Source organism: Gorilla gorilla, chromosome 11 (assembly GCF_029281585.2).
Source record: "Gorilla gorilla gorilla isolate KB3781 chromosome 11, NHGRI_mGorGor1-v2.1_pri, whole genome shotgun sequence".
Taxonomy (NCBI): domain Eukaryota; kingdom Metazoa; phylum Chordata; class Mammalia; order Primates; family Hominidae; genus Gorilla; species Gorilla gorilla.
In genome coordinates this window covers 133,931,122-133,957,243 of record NC_073235.2, presented here as the reverse complement: position 1 = coordinate 133,957,243, position 26,122 = coordinate 133,931,122, and the positions used below count along the sequence as shown (strand labels likewise).

General features: G+C 42.3%; 1 protein-coding gene across 12 annotated transcripts in view; it reads right to left on the bottom strand.

The window, feature by feature from the left end:
* Window positions 1-26,122, bottom strand: part of ARMC9 (armadillo repeat containing 9) — a 197,925-nt gene that overhangs the window by 154,394 nt on the left and 17,409 nt on the right. For 9 of the 12 annotated variants that reach the window (XM_019022755.4, XM_063695276.1, XM_055379749.2 and 6 more), the window contains 5 exons: window positions 24,962-25,117; window positions 18,946-19,038; window positions 14,987-15,011; window positions 6,408-6,565; window positions 1,791-1,889 (listed from right to left, as the gene is read on the bottom strand). In XM_019022755.4, coding sequence (XP_018878300.1) covers window positions 1,791-1,889; window positions 6,408-6,565; window positions 14,987-15,011; window positions 18,946-19,038; window positions 24,962-25,117 — 531 coding nt within the window. The remainder of the gene's footprint in view (window positions 1-1,790; window positions 1,890-6,407; window positions 6,566-14,986; window positions 15,012-18,945; window positions 19,039-24,961; window positions 25,118-26,122) is intronic. The other 3 variants (XM_031008792.3, XM_055379751.2, XM_063695281.1) reach the window with 1 other exon arrangement.

Genomic DNA, 26,122 nt, shown 5'->3' with positions numbered 1-26,122 from the left:
TGCCTCTCCGGAGAGGCAACTCACAGCATGCATTTTTTGTACCAGCCTTAGCCCTTGCTTACTTTTATTTTTCCCACCCTTATTTTCCCTTAACCACAACTGCTTTACTTATTTTTATTTTCTACCTTCTCGTTTCTCATATTTATGTTTTCTCATATTATAATAAACTTCTTCAAATCTACTTGAGAATTAGGTAGGGTATAAATTTTCTTTTAAACATTAAAAAAAGGCTTCTGTTTATTAAGACTCTAATATTATATTAATGTGCAAACCCTCACTTAAAAGCTGTGGCTCTGACCCACAGGGGTGCCTCAGGATCACACAGGAGCCTCACTCCAAATCTATATAGCTGGCTTCACAGGGCTTCACCCACGCAGCCTGTGAATGGGGCAGCAGTTTGGTGTGAGCTCCTGGCCCGTGGGTTCCTGTACTTTGAAGACTTTGAGAGACAATGGTGTCTCTCCTGCTTAAGAATACCTGCCTCAAAACCATGGGCCTTCAGGTGTGCTAGTCTAAGGAGGACACACGATCACCGATGTCATATTTGGCCTAGGTGATTCAGGGATGCATAACCTGAATCTAATTATAAGGAAATATCAAACACAAAAGGAGAAATGTTCTTTTTTTTTTTTTTTGAGACTAAGTCTTGCTCTTGTCCCCCAGGCTGGAGTGCAATGGCACAATCTCGGCTCACTGCAACCTCTGCCTCCCAGGTTCAAGTGATTCTCCTGCCTCAGCCTCCCAAGTAGCTGGGACTACAGGTGCCCACCACCACGCTTGGCTAATTTTTGTATTTTTAGTAGAGATGGAGTTTCACCATGTTGGCCAGGCTGGTCTGGAACTCCTGACCTCGTGATCCACCCGCCTTGGCCTCCCAAAGTGCTGGGATTACAGGTGTGAGCCACCGCGCCCAACAAAATGTTCTATTTTTTTTAAAGGGGGAAAATTATATTCTTCTAACATGTTAATGTCATGTAACTCAAAGAAAGGCTGAGGAAATGTTCAAGAATAGAAGAGGCTAAGAGCTGTGCCAACTCAATGTGACAATTGACCCTAGATGACCAGAGGACGGGAAATGCAGTGAAGGACATTATTGACTCAACTACCAAAATTGGAAAATGGACGGTAGATAAGAAGGCTGTATCAATGTTAAATTTACTGAAGTTGGTAACTGTATAGTTATATGAGAGAATATTTCTAACCTTAAGAAATACACACTGAAGTATTTAGGAGTAAAGAGTCATAATATATATAATTTATCCTCAAATAGTTCAGAAAACAGATTTTGTGCATATGTGTGCGTGTTCACTTGTGTGTAGAGACACAACAAAGGAAGGGGCCAATGCTAGCAGATGGTGACTCTGGGTAAAGGGTATACCAATGTCCTTTGTGCTACTTTTGCAGTTTTGCAATTATTCCAAGTAAAAAGTTAGGGGAAAAAAAAGTGTCCCTGCTTTAGACCACACAATTTCCACTATGGCAGTGCTTTTAAAAAAGGAGAATAAAGTTTCTATCCACTCCTACTGATCCCCAACCCTGGGAGCCCCCACTGAGTGGCTGCAATTGGTAGGCAGAACACGCCTCTCTCCTCACCCTCCCTAGGAGGCCAGCTTTCAGCTGTACCCTCTTCAAAAACAGATTTATTTTCCTTCTAGGAGTTTCTAGACTTCAAAAGCCAGCTTAAATGCAGCCTCTTGCATGTTATTTTTTCATGCTATTTTTAAAGTTACATTCTTTTTAAATCTGGGGGGATAGACCACGGGCACCCTGCCCTGAGCGCAGAGCCTCACCGTCCCAGGCCTCGTGAAGTCCACACTATGCGCCAGGCTCTGCCGCATCTGGTTACTGAACAGGCGGACACAGACGCTCTGGAGGTACTCAGGGGTGATCTGCAAGGAGGACACAAAGACATCTGGTGATGGCATGAAACTCACTGAGGGACACCTGAGGCACGCTGGCAATTATTAGAGTGGTCTCTCAACAGCTTTCTGTAAGGCATGATGATGAGGTATGTAAGCCAGAAAAATAATCATTTGCTTTAACATCAGAGCTCTTGGGAGGAGTGAAAGCACCGGCCCTGACAGAACAAGGTGCTAACACACTGCAGGTGTGCTCATGAGACATCAGACTGCAAATTAACTGACTCCACTTCAGCTATCTCCACTGTCATGTAGAATAAACAGATCCTAAACCACTTTGGTAAATTCATGTAACAAAGTCACTGGACAACCATAATGTGGGGGAAAGAGAGCCAAGCTTCAAATCTGAAGATCAGGGCTCAAGTCCTGGACTCGAGAAGACCAACAGCTCTGCCTCTCGCTTTCCACACCTTTATTGTAACAGCCACAGTGAGCAGGTAAATGAGGTCACAGATATGCCTAGCACATGACAGGTGGCTTGGCCAGTGCTTGCTGAATGAGTGATGGAAACGCTTTTAATCAACTATCCAGTGCTCTACAATGTGCGGCTGAGCTGCTGTCGCCATCAACGCTGCTGGATCCTGCATTCTCCTTTAGCATCTCTTGTGCCTCTCTCACCAGCTACGAGAATTCAGGATTGACATACAACATCGAAAGTGGTCATCTTGGAGTTTTTTTCATCTATTTTCCTTTTAAAAAAATAATGTATGCTCATTTCAATGTATAAGTACCACAACCTCTCCTGAATCCCACCCTTCCCCCACAAACCAATCCCTGCGGATAATGACTATTAAAAAGTGTACACCCTTCCACACTTTTTTCTAGGTATGATAATTGAAAATAGTCTCCTCTTCCGCAGCTTCATGATTCCACCTGGGGGAACTTCCACATGGCAGTAGAAGTGGCTGCTCTCCCACCCCTTGCTCATCCACTTGCATGGGAGGAAGGCCATCCCCCAGGACTGCGTGGGAAGCAGGGCTACTTCACCCCTGGGGAGCTGGAAAGGGCTGGGCCCTATTCTCTCCTCCTGGGCCTCCTGCCTATCTGCTAGAAACTTCTGGTCTGCTTCAGCCACATAAAAGGCTCTGTCCATCCTGTGGCAGGGGTCTGTCACCCTTTGTTACATAGCTATATGTGAAGTGACTCAGAGAAAAAGGAACCCCATCCCAGGGCTAGACCTCCTATATTATCCTGAGTCCATTCCTTCTGAATTCCTATAGTAAATTTCTATAGTATTAAAATTTAAACATTCCTTTTTCAGGCCTGGCATAGTGGCTCATGCCTATAATCCCAGCACTTTGGGAGACTGAGGCAGGCGGATCACTTGAGCTCAGGAGTTTGAGACTTGCCTGGGTAACACAGTGAAATACCATCTCTAATAAAAATAAAATAAAAATTAGCCAGGCATGGTGGCACACACCTGTAGTCCTAGCTACTCAGAAGGCTGAGGTGAAAGGATGGCTTGAGCCTGGGAGGTCGAGGCTGCAGTGAGCTGAGATTGCACCACTGCACTCCAGCTAGACAACAGAGTGAGACCCTGTCTCAAACAAACGGACAAAAAACATACCTTTTTCATCTTGTATTTTTAACCTTTCTTTCTATACTTATTCCTTCCCTACAACTAGAAACATGTTCACATATATTTCATATTAAAAACATACCTTTCCCGTCTTCTACCCTAGATTTTCTTCTTCTTCTTTTTCACCCTAGATCCTTATCTATCAATCACCCTCTCAACAGCTTCTCTTTACAGCCAAGGTCCTTGAAAGAACCGCTTGCATTTACTGTCTCAACCCACTTCAACTTTCAATACAATGTGACCAACTTTCCACCTGCGTTCCTCCATGGAAACTCGTGTGGCAAAGCTCACAACCAGTGAACTTCTAAGTGTCAAAAACACTGGATACTTTTCAGGTCTCTTCTTCTGGAGTTTTCTGTGGCTTTTGAGACTCTGGATCAAACCCTCAGTTCTGAAACTGTTTCCTCCTTTAACTTCTGAAACTGCTAGCAGAACCATTTCTCTAACAAGCCAATCTGATCATGTTACTTTCTTGCTTAAAACAGGAGAATGAGGAAAGAAAATGGATGACTGACCAAAAAAAAAATATATATATATATATACATACATATATAGAGAGAGAGAGCCAAGAACAATACATGAAAATATACTCAGCCTCATACATAATTAAAGAAATCTAAATTAAAATATGCAGAATGCCAAGTTTTACTTACCAAACTGACAAAGATTTCAAAGTTTAGTCCTATTTGGTGTTGCCGTGTGTGGAGAAATAGGTACTCTCATACGCTATTGGGGGAGTAGACATTGTTGATATTTTAGGACGAATAATTTAGCAACCTCTATCAAAATGCTCATGCCCATACCTTTGCCCTAGCAATTCCACTTTTAGAATTGTATCAAGATGTACAGTATACACAAGGATGTTCACTGCAACATTTTTTTGTTATAGCAAACAAAAAAACAAAAAATCTAAATGTTCATCACCAGAGATCTGATAATGATTCACCCTTATAATGCAATTGTGTATAAGAATTAAAAAGAATGAGGTGGATCTGGTCATACGGAAAGATCTCCAAGATATATCGAAAGAGAAATACCAAGTTTCAGAAGAGTAATGCATCATATGATCCCAACTAAGGGTACAAATGCTGTACGCGTGTGTACACACACACACACGCATACACAGAGAAATGTTCTAAAATAATACACAAGACAATGTCAGTCTTGAACATCAATAAGGAAATGAATCTACAGCATTGTGGTGAAGGAGCTTTTGCTCACTACACGCTTCTCTGAATTGTTTCAATCTTTTACCAAAACAACGCAGTTCTTTTACATTAGAAAGGCTAGTAAAGAGTCCAGCTTTCCTCCTCTGACCCATCTTTTTTTAAATTAAATTAAATTTATTTATTTGAGACACAGTTTCACGCTGTTGCCCAGGCGGGAGTACAATCTTGGCTCACTGCAACCTCTGCCAGCCGGGTTCAAGAGATCCTCCCGCCTCAGCCTCCCGAGTAGCTGGGATTACAGATGTGCTCCACTACACCTGGCAAATTTCTGTATTTTTAGTAGAGATGGGGTTTCGCCATGTTGGCCGGGGCTCTGGTCTTGAACTCCTGACCTCAGATGATCTGCCCACCTCAGCCTCCCAAAGTGCTGAGATTACAGGTGTGAGACACCATGCCTGGCTAATTTTATTTTTAATTGTATATTTTTAATGACAGAGGTCTCACCATATTGCCCAGAGTAGTTTCAAACTTCTGGCCTCAAGTGATCCTCCCGCCTTAGCCTTCCAAAGTGCTGGGATTACAGGCGTGAGCCACTGTGCCTGGCCTGAATTATTTTTTATAACTGCAGTGTGAATCTACAGTTACTTCAATTTTTAAAAAATCTGTATGTCCACAAATAGATTTTATTGTACTTTATAAAGAGTCAGGAATGAGATAAAGATGCCCATGATGACATTATTCAACAATATCCCATAGGCCATAGCCAATGTACTAAGAAAAAAAAGTTAAGATAAATTTTAAAAGCAAAACACAAATATTATTTGATGTAACATGACTGTCAATCTAGAACACAGAAGAATAAATCAAAACACCCAAGATTAATGGGATTCAGAAAGGTAGCTGGATACGAAACCAATATTAGAAAATCAGTGGCTTCCCTATATAACAGCAGGGCACGTGCCCCTCATTTTTTTGCTAGCATATATTTTTCTGTTGCCAGACAATTTATCCTTTGCTAATATTAATAAGGTAGAGGCTGGGTGCGATGGCTCACACCTGTAATCCCCAGGACTTTGGGAGGCCAAGGTGGGAGGATCACTTGAGCCCAGGTGTTCAAAATCAGCCTGGGCAACAAAGCAAGACCCCGTCTCAATATTTGAAAAATATATTTTTTAAAAAGGGCCAGGCGCAGTGCCTCACACTTGTAATACCAGCACTTTGGGAGGCCAAGGCTGGCGGATCACCTGAGGTCAGGAGTTCGAGACCAGCCTGACCAACATGGAGAAACCCTGTCTCTACTAAAAATGCAAAATTAGCTGGGTGTGGTGGCACATGCCTGTAATCCCAGCTACTCGGGAGGCTGAGGCAGGAGAATCACTTGAATCTGGGAGGCAGAGGTTGCAGTGAGCCGAGATCACGCCATTGCACTCCAACCTGGGCAACAAGAGCAAAACTCCATCTCAAAAACAAACAAACAAAAAAGAATAAAGTAGAGAAATAAAGATATGGCAGATAGTATGTTAAGAAAAATGGGTAAAACACTGCAAGCAGCTTGATAAAAACAGTAAAAAATATCAGCTTTATCTCCTTCATGCATGTCGGCTTTTGGAAATAGAGCAGCAGGCGCCACTGGCTTGGAATGGAGAGAGGCAGGCTCCATCTGCCATATCAACATAGTCCATGCCTATAAGCCTTCTTCATTGCCAAACAGACATACACACAATTGGGGATCTTCCTTACCATCTTGCCGCTGACTGTGGCCTCTAGAGAATCCACCAGTTCTGCTGTGACTCCAATGAGATTGTGGTAGTCGGCCTGGATCTTATTGTACCGTTTGAGGTATGTCATTGACCTACGTTCAGCTTCAACCAGCTGCTGGTGGAGCTGCTGCAAGATTTCTAGGAAGACCGTTAAAACAAACAACATCAATAAAAATCCACAATATGAAAAATAATTGTATTCTTCTCAAAGAACTACCATACTTATTGCCAGAATGTTTTGTTGTAACAATAAACTGGACACTATTTGTGTTTCACACTTACTTCTATTTTATGCCACATTTATTTACATAGTGCTTTGTAACCACACTGACTTAAAATTTCCTTTTCAGGAAGTTCAACTCAATCCTCACTGGGTTTCCTAAGAAAATCTATTCCCTTGACTGAACCTCATGCAATTTCTTTTAGTTCTTCTAGGTCTAAGAAAATAAACATGTCTAGGGCTGGTGGTGGCTCACGCCTGTAATCCCAACACTTTGGGAGGCCGAGGCGGGCAGATCACTTGAGGCCAGGAGTTGGAGACCAGCCTGGGCAACATGGTAAAACCCCATCTCTACTAAAAAAATACAAAAATTTGCCAGGTATGGTGGTGCTCGCCTATAATCCTAGCTACTCAGGAGGCTGAGGCACAAGAATCGCTTGAACCTGGGAGGCAGCAGTTGCAGTGAGCCAAGATCACGCCACTGTCCTCCAGCCTGGGCAACTGGGCAACAGAGCGAGACTCTGTCTCAAAAAAAAAGAAAAGAATGTTTTATTCTATAGTGAGCTCATAAAATGCCTGAATCAAACCTGTGTCTTTTTCTCTGTTTTTGTATTATGAAGTTGTCTGGGGACAATTCATATCTGCAGGACACTTCTTTATTTTAAATAAAACTTTGGGCTGCTTGACTCCTGCTAGGAAAAACAAGAATCCAGAAGGAGAAGAGATTCCATCATTCTGCCAGTTTGATAAAGCATAAAACCACTCCCACCAGGCCTTAGAGCAAGCAGCTTAGAAGGCTCTAGGATTCTTTGCTTGGAATCCCCCCGTGGGCAGCCCTAAAGACACTGAAGCCAAGCCACCCTGGTCTCGGCAGGAATAGGCAAATCCTCATCGGCGTTGGCACTTCTTTGCCCATACCACCTTCCCTCTTTCTTGAAGGTGACACTTTGGACGAAAGGAGGTAACAGTGCCCCCAAACCCAGAGTAACTCGCTATTGTCCTGATCCAAGTACTGTACAATATTTGAAGTCTTCATTGTAGAACAGGTTTCAAGGATATGGAGAGATATTTTAAAATTACAAAGACCTGGGCTCAAATCCCTACTCTATTACCTTTTTGCTGAGTAACCACAGATAAAATATTTAACTCTGTAATTCTCATTTCTTAACCTATAAAATGGAGACAATAATTGCTTTGATGGGTTATTGTGAAGATTAAATTTAAAAAAAGACACTCAACATGCCTAGCACAATGGCTGACCTAGAGAAGGTTATATAGTGGTGGCTATTACTACTATTTCATTTCATGGAAAGGGGTGAAAGACTTTGTAAATACATTTCTATATAAGTGGATGAATTTTTTTTTTTTTGAGATGGAGTTTTGCTCTTGTTGCCCAGGCTGGAGTGCAATGGCGTGATCTCGGCTCACTGCAACCTCCGCCTCCCGGGTTCAAGCGATTCCCCTGACTCAGCTTCCCGAGTAGCTGGGATTACAGGCATGTGCCACCATGCCCGGCTAATTTTGTATTTTTAGTACAGACGGAGTTTCTTCATGTTGGTCAGGCTGGTCTTGAACTCCTGACCTCAGGTGATCCACCTGCCTCGGCCCCCCCAAAGTGCTGGGATTACAGGCGTGAGCCACCGCACCCGGCCACAAGTAGATAACTTTTAAAAGTGGCAGAAAGGTTCCATCCTAAAGCAGTGGCATGCAAGCTCTGAAATACATCAGAATCACCCACAATTAAAGATGATCAGGCCTCACTCCCAGAGATTCTGATTTTATAGACACTGAGTGGGGTCTGAATGTCTATATAGTCAACAAACTCCTCAAATGGATCTGGGGCACACCACAGGTTTGAGATAACCTAAGTTAACCATTCTTCCTAATTTGTGTTCTAAAAACCTACATTCAAATTGTATTTCAAAAACCTTCATGTTTGATTACTGTTTATATACAGAAGTAAAATATTTTTACTATTAAAACCCAAAATATCTTCAGCTGGGTGCGGTGGCTCACGCCTGTAATCCCAGCACTTTGGGAGGCTAAGGCGGGTGGATCACTTGAGATCAGGAGTTCGAGACCAGCCTGGCCAACATGGTGAAACCCCGTCTCTACTAAAAATACAAAACTAGCCAGGCGTGGTGGCACGCACCTGTAGTCCCAGCTACTCAGTAGGCTGAGGCAGGAGAATCGCTTGAACCCAGGAGGTGGAGGTTACAGTGAGCTGAGATCACGCCACTGCACTCCAGCCTGGGTGACAGAGTGAGACTCTGTCTCAAAAATAAATAAATAAATAATTAAAAACCCAAAATATCAATGATAATTATTATTATTATTCAACATCCACAAATCTCAGTTTTGAAAGATAACTTTAAAAAGTCACCTGGCAAAGGCCGGGCGCAGTGGCTCATACCTGTAATCCCAACACTTTGGGAGGCCAAGGCAGGTGGATCACCTGAGGTCAGCAGTTCGAGACCAGCCTGGCCAACATGGTGAAACTCCATCTCCACTAAAAATATAAAATTAGCCAGGTGTGGTGGTGCATGCTTGTAATCCCAGCTACTTGGGAGGCTGACGCAGGAGAATCGCTTGAACCTGGGAGGTGGAGGTTGCAGTGAGCCGAGATCATGCCATTGTACTCCAGCCAGGGCAACAAGAGCGAAACTCCGTCTCAAAAAAAAAAAAGTCACCTGGCATGAATTTACATCCAGTACTTGACTCCCCTGAGAATGGCCCCGAAAATCATTTATCAAGATTCTCCTTAAACATTAGGGAAAGGGGGTCACACTACCTTCTGCCTCTTAGAATGTGATAAATTTGGCCAGGCGCGGTGGCTCACTCCTGTAATCCCAGCACTTTGGTGGGAGGCCGAGGCGGGTGGATCACGAGGTCAAGAGATCAAGACCACCCTGGCCAACATAGTGAAACCCCATCTCTACAAAAAATACAAAAATTAGCCAGGCGTGGTGGCGCACACCTGTAGTCCCAGCTACTCAGGAGGCTGAGGCAGTAGAATCGCTTGAACCAGGGAGGTGGAGGTTGTAGTGAGCCGAGATTGCACCACTGCACTCCAGCCTGGTGACAGAGCAAGACTCCGTCTCAAAAAAAAAAAAAAAAAAAAAAAAGGAATGTGTTAAATTTGTGCTATTATTACAGTTTTTCAGCCGGGAACAGTGGCTCACGCCTGTAATCCCAGCATTTTGGGAGGCCAAGGCAGGCAGATCACCTGAGGTCAGGAGTTCGACACAAGCCTGGCCAACACGGGGAAACCCCGTCTCTACTAAACATACAAAAATTAGCAGGGCATGGTGGCGCACTCTTGTAATCCCAGCTACTTGGGAGGCTGAGGCAGGACAATTGCTTGAACCTGGCAGCAGGAGGTTGCAGTGAGCCAAGATCACGCCACTGCACTCCATGCTGGGCGACCAAGCCAGACTTCATCTCAAAAAAAAAAAAATTTTTTTCAGGTGGGGCATGGTGGCTCACATCTATAATCCCAGCACTTTGGGAAGCCAAGGCGATCGAATTGATTGAAGCCAGGAGTTCGAGACCAGCCTGGCCAACGTGGTGAAATCCCGTCTCTACTAAAAGTACAAAAATTAGCTGGGCATGGTGGCATGCGCCTGTAATCTCAGCTACTCAGGTGGCTGAGGCACTAGAATTGCATGAACCCAGGAGGCAGAGGTTGCAGTGAGCCAAGATCATGCCACGGCACTCCAGCCTGGGCAACAGTGCTGTCTCAAAAAAATAAATAAATACAAATAAAGTTTTTCATATATATAGAGAGAGTTCAAAATTAGATAAGTTAAAACTTCCAAAGATGAAAATTCTACAGAATACTATTCATAATCCCACATTGCAGTCGTAAGTATTGGAGAACATCTATGCAAACTTTCTCAACACAGACCAAGTGGTACATGATGAATCAAGTACCAAAACCCATTAGCTAGGCTCAATGACCTCCCAAGTCACCAATGTGAATGTCCCCAAAGCAGTCCCTCTGGACTGCACAAAGGAACCCTTCCCCCCGGAAGTTCATTCTGCAATTTACTAAACATAAGAGATTATCTGTGGAACTTTTGCCTTGGGAACCCAGAATCAGAATTTATGACAATTTCAAAGTGTGGCACATCTCCGGGATAAAAGGCCTAACTGCCTGCAGTCTATTGGAAAGAGAGAAGCAGGCAATAGGGCTGAAATGTTTGTGACCATTTTCAAATACAGTCAGCACTCCATATCCATGGGTACTGCATCTTTGGATTCAACCACCTCAGGTTGAAAATATTCGGGAAAAGAAGCACCTGTACTGAACACATACAGACTTTTTTTCATATCATTTTCATGTCGTAAACAAAATGGTATAACAACAGTATACACAGCATTTACACTGTATTAGGTATAGGTAATCCAGAGATGACTTAATGTATATGGGAAGATGTGTGTAGGTTGTATGCAAACACCATGCCATTTTACATAAAGTACTTGAGCATCTGTTGATTTTAGTTATCTGTGGGGGTCCTGGAAGCAATCCCTGTAGATACTGAGGGACAACTGTATACTCCTTAGGAGGAAAGGCTGCTACCCAGAGATATCACCTTGCAGATACCTTAACTAGCTACAAACAAGACCTGTCCATGACTAGAAGCTACGTGGGTGACAGCTCAAACACATCAGCTTTATTTCAGAGCATTAAACAGGACTTTCTATTTTCCCTGTCAAAAGTTTTATGAGACAAGAACAACTAAGCCAAGATGCCTTCCCATGCAAGACCTCAATTTCCTCTTCTTTTTTTTTTTGAGATGGAGTCTGGCTTTGCCACCTAGACTAGTGCAGTGGTGCGATCATAGCTCGCTGCAACTCCTGGGCTCAAACCATCCTTCCATCTCAGCCTCCTGAGTAGCTGGGACTTCAGATGTACGTCGCCACGCTCGGTTAATTTTTTTTAGTTTTTATAGCAATAGGGTCTCACTATGTTGGCCAGGCTGGTCACAAACTCCTGGCCTCAAGCTATCCTCCCACTTCAGCCTCTCACAGTGCTGGGATTATGGGCATGAGCCACCACGCCTAGTGACAAGACCTCAACTTTTAATGGAGATGTCTTATTATAACCTCCATGTTATTTTAATAAAACCATCTTAGTCATGCCAGTGAAATTTATTGAGACTCTTCAGATCCAAAATTACTGACATAACAGTGATGTAAATCTCTTCCCCGCCACTCAAGCTTTCTTTTTTAACTTTTCTACTTCACTTAGGGCACTGTACTTTTTTTTAAAGGGTAAATGAGATTTTAATTGGCTGCTCAAGACAAAATGATCAACTTTTAAATATGGAATTGTTTTTCTCACCCACTATGAAAAGCTAAAATTAACCACTCTGTCTTTATAATGATATACTCCTTCCTGTTTCTATTCAGATAAAAATTACCTCCTTGCTACTTTGCTAATCCACAGATACTGGATGAAGAAAGTTATAATGTAACTTATGAATATAAGTCATTACTTTTTAAAATACTGTTTAGGGCTCCAAACTCCAGAAAAATGATCAACTGCTCATTCTGAAAGGGTTGAATCAATTCATGCTAGAAATGCCAAAAGATACTATTTCTATATCCTTTTTAAGTGACTAGGTGAAAATAATAATCCGATGTTACTACATTGTCAAACTGTTTTTATTCCACACAGCATTTCAAATGTAATTCCTTTTGAGAGAAGTTTCTGCTGCAAGTGCCTTTCCTGCCTTCTTTAAAAGCTTCTGGTAATCTTACTTAACCGTGAAAACTTCCTATCAAGATACACACAACAATGATATCACACAACCACTTCATTTAAAACAATGCCTGAGTCTAGAATTAAATTAAACTGGGGGCATGTCTGTGCCTTTGGTTATTACAGCCTTAGCTGCAGGATGAGGGGACAAGGGGGTGACAAATGACTGTCATGCCTGGGCCCAAAATGCGAATCTCCAATCTCCATAGCAACACCGCATTACAGAGTTCACTCCTTCATAGATGCACTTTGCTTGCCAGACTCGAATCCACAGCCATTCTGCTTGGCTTCCAGAAAACTCAGTTAAAATCGACCCTAAAGAAGGCTTAAAAACTGGTCTCCTTACTGAAATTCCAGCATTAAAAACCTGTAGAGAAACACAGTTCTTTTATTTGCATTCCCCTTCCCATGTTTATTTGATCTGCAAAACTGGGCCACTTATCAGATTTACATAATGCTCCCAGAAGAAAGCTATGCTCAAAAATGCAGTGTATGCTAGGGGGACATGAGCTGCAGAAACTCAGGAACCAGAGAGAGAAGTTTCTCACCACCTTCCTGCCCCCATTGCCTGGGGGTCCAAAGGCTAGTTCAGAACAGCGACCTGGCAGATTCAACTAACAACTAAGGCAGTTCTCTAGGGTCCAGGGATACAGGGTATGGTGGTGGTTTTCAAATGCCTGTAGTCTTTGACACACCCTCCTTCCCATCAAGAAGAGGAACGTAATTTCCTTTCTCTGAAGGTGAGGGGGCTTTAGGAATTCACTTGCAAGAAACAATGCAGCAGAAATGACTGACTTACTTCAGAGGCTGGGTTAGAAAAAGTGATACAGCTTCCTCCTGGCTCTCTCTGGGGACATTCACCCTTGGAAACCAGGCAACATGCCTGGAGGAAGCCCAGACCACAAGGCCACGCAGGTGTTCTCGTCAAGGGCCTCTGCTGAGACCCCACGTGACAGCCAGCAACGACCACCACTCTGCGTGTGAGTGCCTTGGAGTTGGCCCCAGCCCACTGCACCTGAGAGACACGCTGAGGAAGAACAGCTTAACTGAGCCCACAGCTCCCAGACCATACAGGCTCATCATCACCATTATAAGTGAATGTCATTGTTTTGTGCCACCAAGTCGGGATGGTCTGTCAGGCAGCAATGGAACAGTGGGCTGAGGTGTATTTCCAGGAGCTGCAGGGCAAGATCCAAAGTCCCAGTCCAGTTGAAGATGCCAGCTGTGTTGGATGTGAGCAAACTGGCCCGGGACGCACCGTGGCCAAGGCCTGGGCCTAGGCTAGCACTGAGAGAGCGGGCCTGCAGAGCTGAGGATGCAGGCTGGGATTCTTCCTCCACATACTGTACTGGGGGTAGGGCAACCTTGGGGAGCTCCAAGACTCAGGGTGCTCCTGCGACCCTTGGAGCAGTCCAGGTTGATCCCATGGGGCCGTATCTGTAGCCCTGCTCCTCCATGAAGGGCCAGCAGGGCCTGTCCCCTCTGAGCGACAGAAGGGTCAGCATGGCTGGCAGAACCAGTCACACACTTAGAACGGCTGAGCTGGGGATGCTTGAGGCTACCAAGAGCAAAACCAAGCATCCGAAGCCTTCTCAAAGGCTGACGCTGCCAAAGCCATCTTGAGTGACAAACCCAAACCCAAGCTCTCCCTGAGGTTGACAAACCCCATTGCTTATCTGCCAACTCCCTGGTGAGTAAACAGCTAAATAATTTACTAATTAATGCTTCCTTTCTTTAAAAGAGTTTCACTCCCTAAAAGAAACAGGAAAAAGCAATGGCAGGAAGTTCTGAAATCCTCTCTGGTATGACTCTGCTTTGAAAGGGCAAATGTGCTGGCGCATGGAACAAGATCTCCCGTAGTCACACTCCACCTACTGGGAACTGAGGGTTATGCCATCAATACTCACCAGAGGGATGACACGCATCACAGGCCCTTTCCAGCAGCATCATTTAAGCAGCTGTCAAAATGTAGTATCAAAGGCAAAACTGAGGCACAGTGCCCCAACTGGGGCCACCAACTTCATATTAACTACACTTTTTCTCACCTTACTCAAAAGTGAACAGTTCTGGTAAAAATGATTGACCATGGAAAAATAACACTTTATGCTACAAACTGAAGACTGGAATTCCTACTTCGGAATGGAAAATGCTTGATAAGAATGGGTACTCCATATGTCTTCGAAGACCCCAGTTGACTAGTTCAAGGTAAAAGTTAAATATTAAAATAATTAAAATAAATTAAATTAAAAGAACTCTATCCTTACCCATGCTGCCCTACACCTTCTAGGGAAAATGTGCTGCTGCTGCAGTTACCTCCCTTTGGGATATTATTGGATTCTCTTCATTTCTGCAAGGCTTAGCTACCTGACATGCAAGATGAAGCTAACAATACCAGCCCTCCTGAAAATGGGCCTCAAGGAACTGCAGGTCACTATGACTGCAAAGCCTTTCATAAATATTTAGACTCTTAAAGCCAAAATCATGAATTCTCTCCACCTTTGCACCGATCTTACTACTTCAAACCTGAACTGGCAAAGTTGTTTTTAGACAAATTTAAATCTAGATGATTTACCTTTGTTACTTTGTCCATTCTCCTTCTGGGATGAAAAAGAAGTTCAGGAAAACAGGCATTCAGGGAACGGTACTTGGGGTATCGGACATCCTGTGGCCAATGTGAGAAAGCACCTCAGCATGGTGAAACAGAATTCTCGGAGCCGGGAGGGCCAGCTCCAACTGTTGCTGTAAATAGCTAAGCAACTTCTCCATACTGGCCTGACTCACTCCCAAACAAGTCCTCTTCTCCCCATCTCAATTATCACTGTCTGAATTCAAGTCTTGCACTATTTCAACAGCCTCCTATCCCCTTCCTATCCCCTTCCAAAGGCCTTCCCCACTGCTACCAAGCCAACTAAAAATGCAAATCTGATTTTATACATAATTCAACTCTAACTTCAATTCAAAGCTTTATCCTAAGGAAACTGATATTGAGGTGAAAACAGCATAGCACAGTGTTGCTAAGACCATGGACTCTGGAGCCAGACTGCCTGGGTTCAAATCTCAGTTCCCACACGTCTGGCTGCATGACTGAAGACAGTTACTTAACATGTTTCTTTTCCCTTAATTTGTCTTAAACTTTTCCTTAATATTTTGGTAATAACTTTATTCACGTACTGTATAATTCACCTATTTAAAGTGTACCTTTCAGGCCAGTGTGGTGGCTCACGCCTGTAATCCCAGCAATTTGGGAGGCCAAGGTGGGTGGATTACCTGAGATCAGGAGTTTGAGACCAGCCTGGCCAACATGGCGAAACCCTGTCTCTGCTAAAAATGCAAAAATCAGCCAGGTATGGTAGCGGGTGCCTGTAATCCCAGTTACTTGGGAGGCTGAGGCAGGAGAATCGCTTGAAACTGGGAGGCGGAGGTTGCAGTGAGCCAAGATCACGCCATTTCACTCTAGCATGGGTGACAAGAGTAAAATTCTGACTCAATCAATCAATCAATCATCAATCAATGTGTACATTTCAATGCTTTTCAGTATTTTCAGAGTTATTCAACCATCACTACAATCAATTTCAGAACATTTTCATCATCCTCCAAAAGAAACCCTGTACTCACTGGCAGTTACTCCCATATTCCCTGCTCTCCCCAGCCCCTGGCAACCACTAATATACTTTCTGTCTCTCCAGATTTGCCTCTTTTGGACATTTTATGAATAGAGTCATATAATACCTGGTCCCTGCCACTGGCTTCTTTCAGTCAGCATAATGCTTTCAAGGATCATTCATGTTACAGCATGAATCAGTGCTTCATTCCTTTTTATGGCTGGATGATATCAAATGATATTCCATCATTTGGATAACACCACAGTTTGTTTATCCATTCATAAGATGACAGACATTTGAGTTGTTTGCATTTTTTTGGCTATTACGAATAATGTTACTATGAACATTTGTGTACAGGTTGTTTTGTGGACATATGTATGTTTCATTTCTCTTGGGTATATAGCTAGGGTATATAGCTCTTGGGTGTACAGCCAGGACCAATTCCTGGGTCATGTGGTAACTCTATGTTTAAACCTCTGAGGGAACTTAACCTGCTTTTGAAAGCTATTTAATGATATGGGAAGATGTTCTCTTCCTTTGATAAAAATGCATAGAAATATACACACACATACATGTACCTACCTTTATTACAATTTGGGTGTATGTCTGTATTAAATACCTTTCTGTACTTTCCAAATTTTCTATAAGGAATATAGTTGATTTTATAATCAGGAAGTAAAAAGTTATTTTTTGCAAATACAACTGTTATTCTCTTACTTAAAATGCTTCAAAGGCTCCTTATTCTTTATAGGACTTGGCATAAACCTTTATGACCTAGGCCCTGCCTAGTCTCTGAGTTTGTCTATGTCAATACTCTGCTCCAGTAATATTAAATTATTTCAGTTTCCCAGGCACTGTCTCAGTGCCTTTGCACAGGCTGTTCCCTCTACCTGTAATTCCCATCCCTCCTCTGTTTGCCTCACAGACTCCTATTTTATTGTTCAAAGCTCCAGTTTGGCTAAGAGAATTACATCTTGGCCTTTTCTTTATATCCCTAAATCCTAGAACAATATTTGACTCATAGTAGAAGCTTAATGTATTGAACTGAACTACAAGTATTTTCATGTAACAAGGAAAATATTAGAATGTTATTTACAGTTACCTGCTGTATTTCAGCATATGCTTCAAAGCATGTAGAACAGGATGAAAGGTGACAAGTACTTAAAAATTCTAATGCCAACAGCTAACAGTTATCAAGCACTTACTATATACTGGACTGTTTCATACAAGTTATATGTATTAACTCAATCTTCATACTCTTCCTATAAAATAGGTACTATGATCTTTTCTTATTCTTACTTTTTTGAGACAGGGTCTCACTATGTTGCCCAGGCTGAAGTTCAATGGCAAAATACACAGCTCAATGCAGCCTCAACTTGCCGGGCTCAGGTGATTCGCCCACCTGTCTCCCCCAGATAGCTGGGACTATAGTCATATGGATGCTACCATGCTCAGCTAACTTTTTGTACTTTTTGCAGAGATGGGGTTTCGCCATGTTGACCACGCTGGGCTCAAACTCCTGGGCTCAAGTGATCCTCCCGTCTTAGCCTCCCAAAGTGCTGGGATTACAGGCGTGAGCTGCAGGGCCCAGTCAGGTACTGTTTTGAGTATACTAATATATTATTAATATAACTAATATAATTTACCATGTAAATCATTTTGATTAGATTCTTAACATATTGGCACCCATAATTATTAAGCTGAGCTACTCTGGGCACACTGCCTATGGGGTAGCCCTGTTCCACAAGGAGCAGTATCAAAAAAAAATTAAGCTGAGAAATGCTTTTTTAAAGCGTGTTCAAATAATTATAAGTCAAGTTGGAAAAGTTCTAGTTTCATTGAAAATCACTGTATATGGAACTCTAGGAAGAAAAAGGTTTGGATATGCAAACATCGTGGTATGTAGGTAAAGAGAAGAATTTAAACAAAAGCCTTAAGGATATAAAGGCAGAGAGGAGAGCTGTAGATCAGTCCATTTGGCTCAGGCCAGGCTAAGGAATTTGAATACAGGCAACAGGGAAGGCTTAGGAAGCTCAAGTAGAAATGTAGCATGGAATCCTAGTGACAAATAAAACCTCAATTAGGTCAAGAAAGTCAAATGCTTTGGAGTTAGAAAGGAAGCAGAAGGTATTACGTGGCAAAGTAGCCTAAATTTTTCATGAAATTAAACAAAACAGTGACCAATTTTACCATTCAAAACATTATGTTCTTGTTATGAAATAACTTTGGATACATTTTTATTCCAAATAAGAGATACTTGTCTTTAAAAACTAATAACCTTTGGGAAATTAGTCTTCCATGGGTTGGGTGACCTAATGTTCTGCTCTTCCTGAAACAGGCTCTATTTACACCTGTCACCCTGGTACTTTGTCCAGTTAGTGTCCCTTTTTACTTTCAAAAGTGTCCCAGTTTGAACTGGACTGTGGTGACACTGCACAGCTCTGTACGTTTGCCAAAAAGCATTAAATTGTACACTTACCATGGGTAGATTTTATGGTATGTAAATTTACACCTCAATAAAGTTATTTAAAAAGAAGTCCCAATTTGAATGACAAGTTAGATGGTCACCCGATCCATATGCCATGGCCTGAAGGGCTTAAAAGTGGTTAAGTGACATTCTGCAAAGGGACAATTATCCCAAGGAATTCTTTTACAAGAAGACAAACTTTCTTTTCTACCAAGACAACTTCTAGCCACGTGACATCAAAATAAGACCTAGCCAAAAAGAAAGTCTCAGAGATCCAATGATATAGAAATTGATCTCTATAGGCCCTGCCACTAATGATTCATTGACCTTGTAAATATGAAAGCAACACTATTAATTATCCCGATTTAATGAGGCAACCTAAATAAACCTAAGCCAGCGTGCTACTCTAAATAAAATCTGCTCTAAAACCACAGGTGGTCTCTATTTGCTTCAAAAGGATACATATATTGTTAAAAGCTTTGGCGTGTTGCTGGCTTTAAATATTAAAGCTAGAAACTTTTCCAACTTCAACTTTAACTCTGGAGTCCAGGAATCCTAAAGAAAAAAGGGAACAAAAATACAAACATTAGATTACTAAGTACCAATAGCATCATCAAGTTGAGGTCATTAGGCTTAAAAACCCTGCACAGTGATTGAAACCAAAAGCAAAATGCCAGTGATGTAAGGCTGTGAAAAACAGGTTTAGGACATCTGACCAACTCATTTACAGAAGATTCAAGTGCCCACAGTAGGAAGAAAAAATAAGAGTTCTTTCATAAACAGGGAAAAAATAACCCTGAACATGATTTGACTATTTCATGTGATTTAAACACAGTCGTGACAAGGAACCTTATTAGGCTGCATACCAAAAATAGTTCAGTACAGTCTAGGCACGCACAGCACTGGGAGGTGTAACATAAACAATTATCACTAAGTTACTGAGAGTCTCCCCAAGAAAGGGACTCATTTCCACAAACCTCGTCTAGATAAGAAAAAAGGACAGAAGCTATTTTCTGCCACAAATACCCCACCATATCAAGAATTATGATATAGTCTCAGCATGATTTGTCCTTTAAAAACAAATTATTTATCTCAAATAATGCTCATCAAGAAGAAAAAATTAATGACTTAAATAAGAAAAAACATAACAAGTAACAATCTTTGTCTCAGGACAATTTTCCTTATACTCTTTATACAGAAATATCTTCCACCCAAACCAAGAAGTTCCACAAAAATGCAGCGAAGCCACTAAAAATTCTTACCCACCATCCTCTTGGATGCTGCCCCATGGCCCTCAGACCTTTCCATCCTTCCCCACTGTCTCTCCCTCTCCAGCTCTGTACCCTCCTCCATGCCTCCCACCCCTACCCAATCATTCTAGCCAGTACGCCATCTGATTTCTAGAAAAAATACTGCCAGATGAGCAAAAAGTTCTTTTTTTTTTTTGAGACAGAGTCTTGCTTTGTCACCCAGGCTGGAGTGCAGTGGCTCGATCTATGCTCACTACAACCTCCGCCTCCCAGGTTCAAGCAACTCTCCTGCCTCAGCCTCTTGAGTAGCTGGGTCGAGGGTCACCAAGCCTGGCTAATTTTTGTATTTTTTTTTTTTTGGTAGAGACGGGGTTTCACCATGTTGGCCAGGCTGGTCTCGAACTCCTAACCTCAAGTGATCTACCTGCCTTGGCCTTCCAAAGTGCTGGGATTACAGGCATGAGCCACCATGCCCAACCAGAGAGTTCTTATATTTTTAAAAAATTGTGTAATTCCCTGATACTGCATGATAACTTTGTTTATAAGGTGTGTGTTATTATGGATTGAACTGTGTTCCCTCAAAATACATGCTGAAGTCCTAACCCCTGGTACCTCAGAACATGAGGTCATTGGGAATGGGGTCATTGCAGATGTAATTAAAGTTAAGATAAGGTCACACTGGAGTAGGGTGTGTCCTTAATCCAATATGACCTTAATCCAATATGTCCTTACAAGAAGAAGAAAATTTAGACACAGACACAGAAGGAAGACGGCCATGTGACAATGGAGACAGAGACTGGAATGATGCTGCCACAGTCACAGAACACCTGTGGCTACAAGAAGCTGGGAGGGGAAAGGAAGGATCCTCCCCTAGGATTCAGGGACAGCATAGCCCTGCCAACACCTTGATTTCAGATTTGCAGCCTCCAGAACTGTAAGACAACGAATGCCTGCTGTCTTAAGGCATCTGGCCTGTGGTACTTTGCTAGGGCAGCCCTAGGGAAATCACCCAGGTGCTACAACTCAAGGTGGTCTACGCTCAACCACACAGAGAAGAATCTCAGGAAAGGACAGCTACGTCTCAAAAAACAAACAAAACAAAATGCTTGGGACATACAGACTTCCAGTTAGATTGCTCTGTTGTTGATTACTATTTTGTATTACCAACAAATATGTGTTTTCAATGTAATTACTTACTTTATGATGCTCTGCTAATGACAGGGATGAGACTGAAATAAAGCCTCTTTGGATATGAGTCACCTATTTTTTTCTTGACCATTCTTATTTTTTCTGTGCTTTCAACTCTGAGAATAAGAACATTTCCAAGCTGGGCATGGTGGCTCAATTTGTTAAATGAACAGGAGGTCAGAGACAGGAGGAAAATTAGAGCAAGGAAGCCAAGGAATTTTTTTTTTTTTTTTTTTTGAGATGGAGTCTCGCTCTGTTGCCCAGGCTGGAGCGCAGTGGTGTGATCTCGGCTTGCTCCAACTTCCGCCTCTCGGGTTCAAGAGATTTTCCTGCCTCAGCCTCCGGAGTAGCTGGGATTACAGGCATTAGCCACCATGCCCAGCTAATTTTTGTGTTTTTAGTAGAGACAGGGTTTCACCATGTTGGCCAGGCTGGTCTGGAACTCCTGACCTCAGGTGATCCGCCCACCTTGGCCTCCCAAAGTGCTAGGATTAGAGGTGTAAGCCACTGCACCTGGCCTAAAGTTTTAATGTGTTAAAGAAATAAAAGACAGGAAGGAATGAGAGACTATAAAGATGTCCCAGCAATTTCAATAAACAACAAAAAAATAAACTTCTAAAAAAACAGAGTTAACTGAAATTACAAATTCAATGAAAACGTTAAAGAACAGACTAAACATAGCTGGAGGGTGAGTTTGTGAACTGGAAGGCAGATGTGAAGAGATCACCCAGAATACAGCCAGAGAGATTAAGAGAAGGAAACATAAGATGTTAAAAGGTATGGCAAGCACAATGATGTGCACGTTCTTAGCACTACTCAGCTGAACCCTCAGAAATGGTCAAAATGGTGGTGGCGCATGCCTATAGTCTAGCTACTCGGGAGGCTGAAGTGGGAGGATCACTTGAGCCCAGGAGGTCAAGGCTGTAGTGAGCTATAATCATGCACTCCAGCCTGGGGGATAGAGTGAGACCCCATCTCTTTAATACTAAAAAAAAAGTCAAAATGGTAAATTTTATGTTACGTGTATTTTACAATTTTTTTAATGAAAAAAAAGACATGGAGAATATAATAGGTCTAACATACATTTAGTCAGATATCTAGGAGATAATAAAGAGAATGATAATATACAAAGAGATACTAACTGAGAATTTTTCAGAGTTGTTGAAAGACACAAAACTTCACATCCAGGAAACCCAACAAATCTCAAGTGAAAATAGAAATCTATCCCTAGAAACACTGTAGGGAAATGATACAAACCCAGAGGCCAGAGAAAAGAGATTGATCACCTTCAAAGGAACGGCAATTAGACTGACAGCCAACTTCAAAATAGCAGCAATGCGAGCTACGAAATGATGCAATCTAGCTAGGATTTGTATCTTCAATGTAGTAAGAGACAATAACTTTAAACCTAGTATTCTAATCCTATCTGAGAAAGCAATAAAGACACTGTAGTCAAACAAGAACTGAAAGAAGAGATCTTCAAGGAAATGGGGTTTTAAAGACATGTACTTAAATAAGAGGAGACGACTATCCCAGATGGAAGGTCGTTAACACAAGAAGGAATGATGAACAAAAATACTGGTAGCTATAAGGGAAAATCTACACACACTGATTGCGTAAAATAGTAAAACTTCTTAATTTGTACATTTAAAATATATAACTAAGATACTTGACAAAAAAAAAAAGGACATAAATTGTGAAGGGGATGAATGAAGTTAATGCATTCTGAGTTCCTTGAATGTTCTGGAAGAAAATAAAGATTAAATTTAGACTTTATGGCTGGGCGTGATGACTCATACGTGTAATCCTAGCACTTTGGGAGGCTGAGGCAGGCAGATCACCTGAGGTCAGGAGTTTGAGACCAGCCTGGCCAACATGGTGAAACCCCGTCTCTACTAAAAATACAAAAATTAGCCGGACATGGTGGCGCATGCCTATAATCCCAGCTACTCAGGAGCCTGAGGCAGGAGAATCGCTTGAACCCGGGAGGTGGAGGTTGCAGTGAGCCAAGATCGAGCCATTGCACTCCAGCCTGGGTGACAAGAGTGAAATCCCATCTCAAAAAAAAAAAAAAACAAAAGACTGACTTTATTATGTATACATATTAAAATATCTGTGATTACCATTAAAAGAACATATGTAGACTAACAAAAGAAAACAAATGGAATAAAATGAATCTCCATGAATACGGAAGGTCATTAAATTCCTTAAACCACCAGAAGCTGAACTCCACCTTGGAACACCAAATCTGAGTGAGTCAAGCTGCCAGCTGCAGCCTCTGCTAGGCCCCATCCCCGATTCTGCCAGCTCTACTGCCACCTGGATCCAAGCTTTATCTATGCCACTATGCCAGAATATTCACGAACAGAATACTTAGGAACAGAAGTCTCACTGTGAGAAAATCTACCATCTCCTTCCAAGAATATTTATTTTTAGAAATTTTTTAATTTAATTTTTAATTTTTTAAAATTTATTTTTATTATTTTCTTTGTTTTAATCCTCGAAGACATCTGAACCCTTCCAAATTTAATCACCTTCTTAACCACTTTTTTCTTCAAACTTCTGGGAGAGGAAGTAGGTAAAACTAAATCTAGAATGATCAAGAAAAAACAGCAAAAATTTCAACTTGGGCTACTCTACAAAAGGCCTGCTTTAATGAAAGCGGTCAACTAAGTAACCTTCAGTTTAGCAGTTACTATTCAGGAGGGATGAAAGTTGTTTTACAGAATTACAACTGAATGGGATGCTGAAATGTACTGGGATTTGGAAGAATTGCATCAGTTGCTGTTGAGTGAGAGTGACCTGGGTGACAGAATGAGACTCTGTCTCCAAAAAACAAACAAACAAGGCGCGGTGGCACACGCCTGTAATCCTAGCACTTTGGGAGGCCGAGGCAGGCGGATCACCTGAGGTCAGGAGTTCAAGACCAGCCTGGCCAACATGGTGAAACCTCATCTCTACTAAAAATACAACAATTAGCCAGGTGTGCTGGTGCGCACCTGTAGTCCCAGCTAAACTCAGGAGGCTGAGGCAAGAGAATCGCTTCAACCCAGGAGGCAGAGGTTGCAGTGAGCCAAGATCGCACCACTATACTCCAGCCTGGGCGACAAAACCAACCAACCAAACAAACAAAACATATGTGTGTTACAATTCATAGAACTATACATCCTGAAAAGTCAATTCTGTGTGTGATAATGTAAAAATTGTTAAGTTGCCATTCGAGCAGGTGAGAATCCTTACTTTCTGTAATTTTTTTTTTTTTTTTTTTGAGACAAGGTCTCACTGTTGCCCAGGATGGAGTGCAGTGGCACTCTTGGTTCACTGCAACCTTCACCTCCTGGGTTTGAACAACTGTTCTGCCTCAGCCTCCTGAGTAGCTGGAATTACACACCCGGCTAATTTTTGTACTTTTAGTAGAGATGGGGTCTCCCCGTGTTGGCCAGGCTGGTCTCGAACTCCTGGCCTCAAGTGATGCACCCACCTTGGCCTCCCAAAGTGCTGGGATTACAGGCGTGAGCCACTGTGCTCAGCCAACTTTCTGTAACATTTTAACACTGGTACACATATGCCTAAAAACTACTTTTGTTTGCTTTGATGTATATACAAAGGGAATCACATAGCATGTCCTCTCTTGTATCTGGCTTAAGATTTCATCAATGTGTAATTTAGTTCATTCATTCTCATTGATGTATAATATTCCATTGTGTGAATATAACACAATGTATTTATGCATGCTCCTGTTGGTGTACAACTGGGTTGTTCCTAGTTTTTGCTATTACAAAGTGTTAATTACTGTAACTCTTCCAGATTTAATGTATGCACAAGTTGCAAACCACTGCTAGTAGAGGATGGCAAAAACCAAACCTAACTAACCATCCAATAGGAGACTGACTAAACAAATTATGGTTATAACTAAAAATAATACTAATGTAAGCAAATTTTAGTTTTTTTAAAGCATCATTCAGAAGCCCCCAGCATATAGAAGGTAAAACCACAATGTCACCCAGGATCTGACACAAGAGTTAAAAGCTGACACTTGCCTGGAAGAGTTCTTTAAATGAGGGGTGCACCATAGGGTTGGGAACAAAAGGAAGGGCATAGAAAGGAAGAAACTCTGTGGTCTGGCTCAAGGCTGCCCCTTTGGTCTCCAGGTAGGTTTTGAAGTAGGAAATCTTTTCATCCAGCTCCTCTTTGTCCTAGAAGAAGGGAAAACACTTGTTTGAGGTCTCCAGATCAATGCCCAGTCTATCTGCTCACCCCATCCTCTCTCTGAGGCTCCTTCTGTCCCAGTCGTGTCGCTGGCATCCCCTATCTAACCTGGCAGGTGCATTGTCTCTAGAATTCTACCATCCACCCTAAATTTCCCCCTTAATGAAACTATGTCAGGAAGATCAGAGAACTATATATACAGTTCAATATGCTGCTTTTTAACTTTATTATTGCCATTTTCTCATGTCCTTAAAATTCTTCATAAACATTTTTAATGGCAGGACAAAACCTCGTGTTGTCTATCACATTTATTTAACTAGTTTCCCCATTATTACATGGACACATCGCTTCTACTTTTCAGATATAAATAAATATCTGTCTGCATTCCCATGCCTCCAGCAGGAGCGGTTTCCAAAGATTAACAGGCATTTCTTTATGGTGTTGGAAACAAAAGCTTCCAAGTCACTCCTTTCCTTTCTTGTGCTAAGGCCTGGGCTCGCTCTGTGTCACTATTCCATGTGGATCCCAGGCAAGTCAGTTCCCCTCTCGGGGCTTCTATCTCCTCTTGGCCCTCAGTGAGAAAACCAGAGGAGGTGAATGTGGGGCTTTGCTCCCACACTGGCTCTACCAATCATGGCCTTCACAGTCTCATACACAGACTAAGCCTGTTCTTACAAACACATCTCAGTTGACCTATACCATGAGCCCTTTTTTGACCCCCAGACTTAAACAGAAATACAAACAGAAAATGAAAATCTCCTGTGATCTTCCCTGCAAGAGTGATAACCTGAGGAAGAGCCTTCCAACAACAGCTACCACAATGTATGGTCCTGCTGCTCCCTCCACCACTGTCCCCACCTTTGGTGTTCTGACATTCTCATGTGTTCACCTTGGTCCACAGGGCAGTCATTAATGCACGGGGTCAAATGCCAGCTTGCCTCTGCTGCCCTTCTGTCATTTACTCTGCACTCAAAGCTCAGCCACCGCAGCAG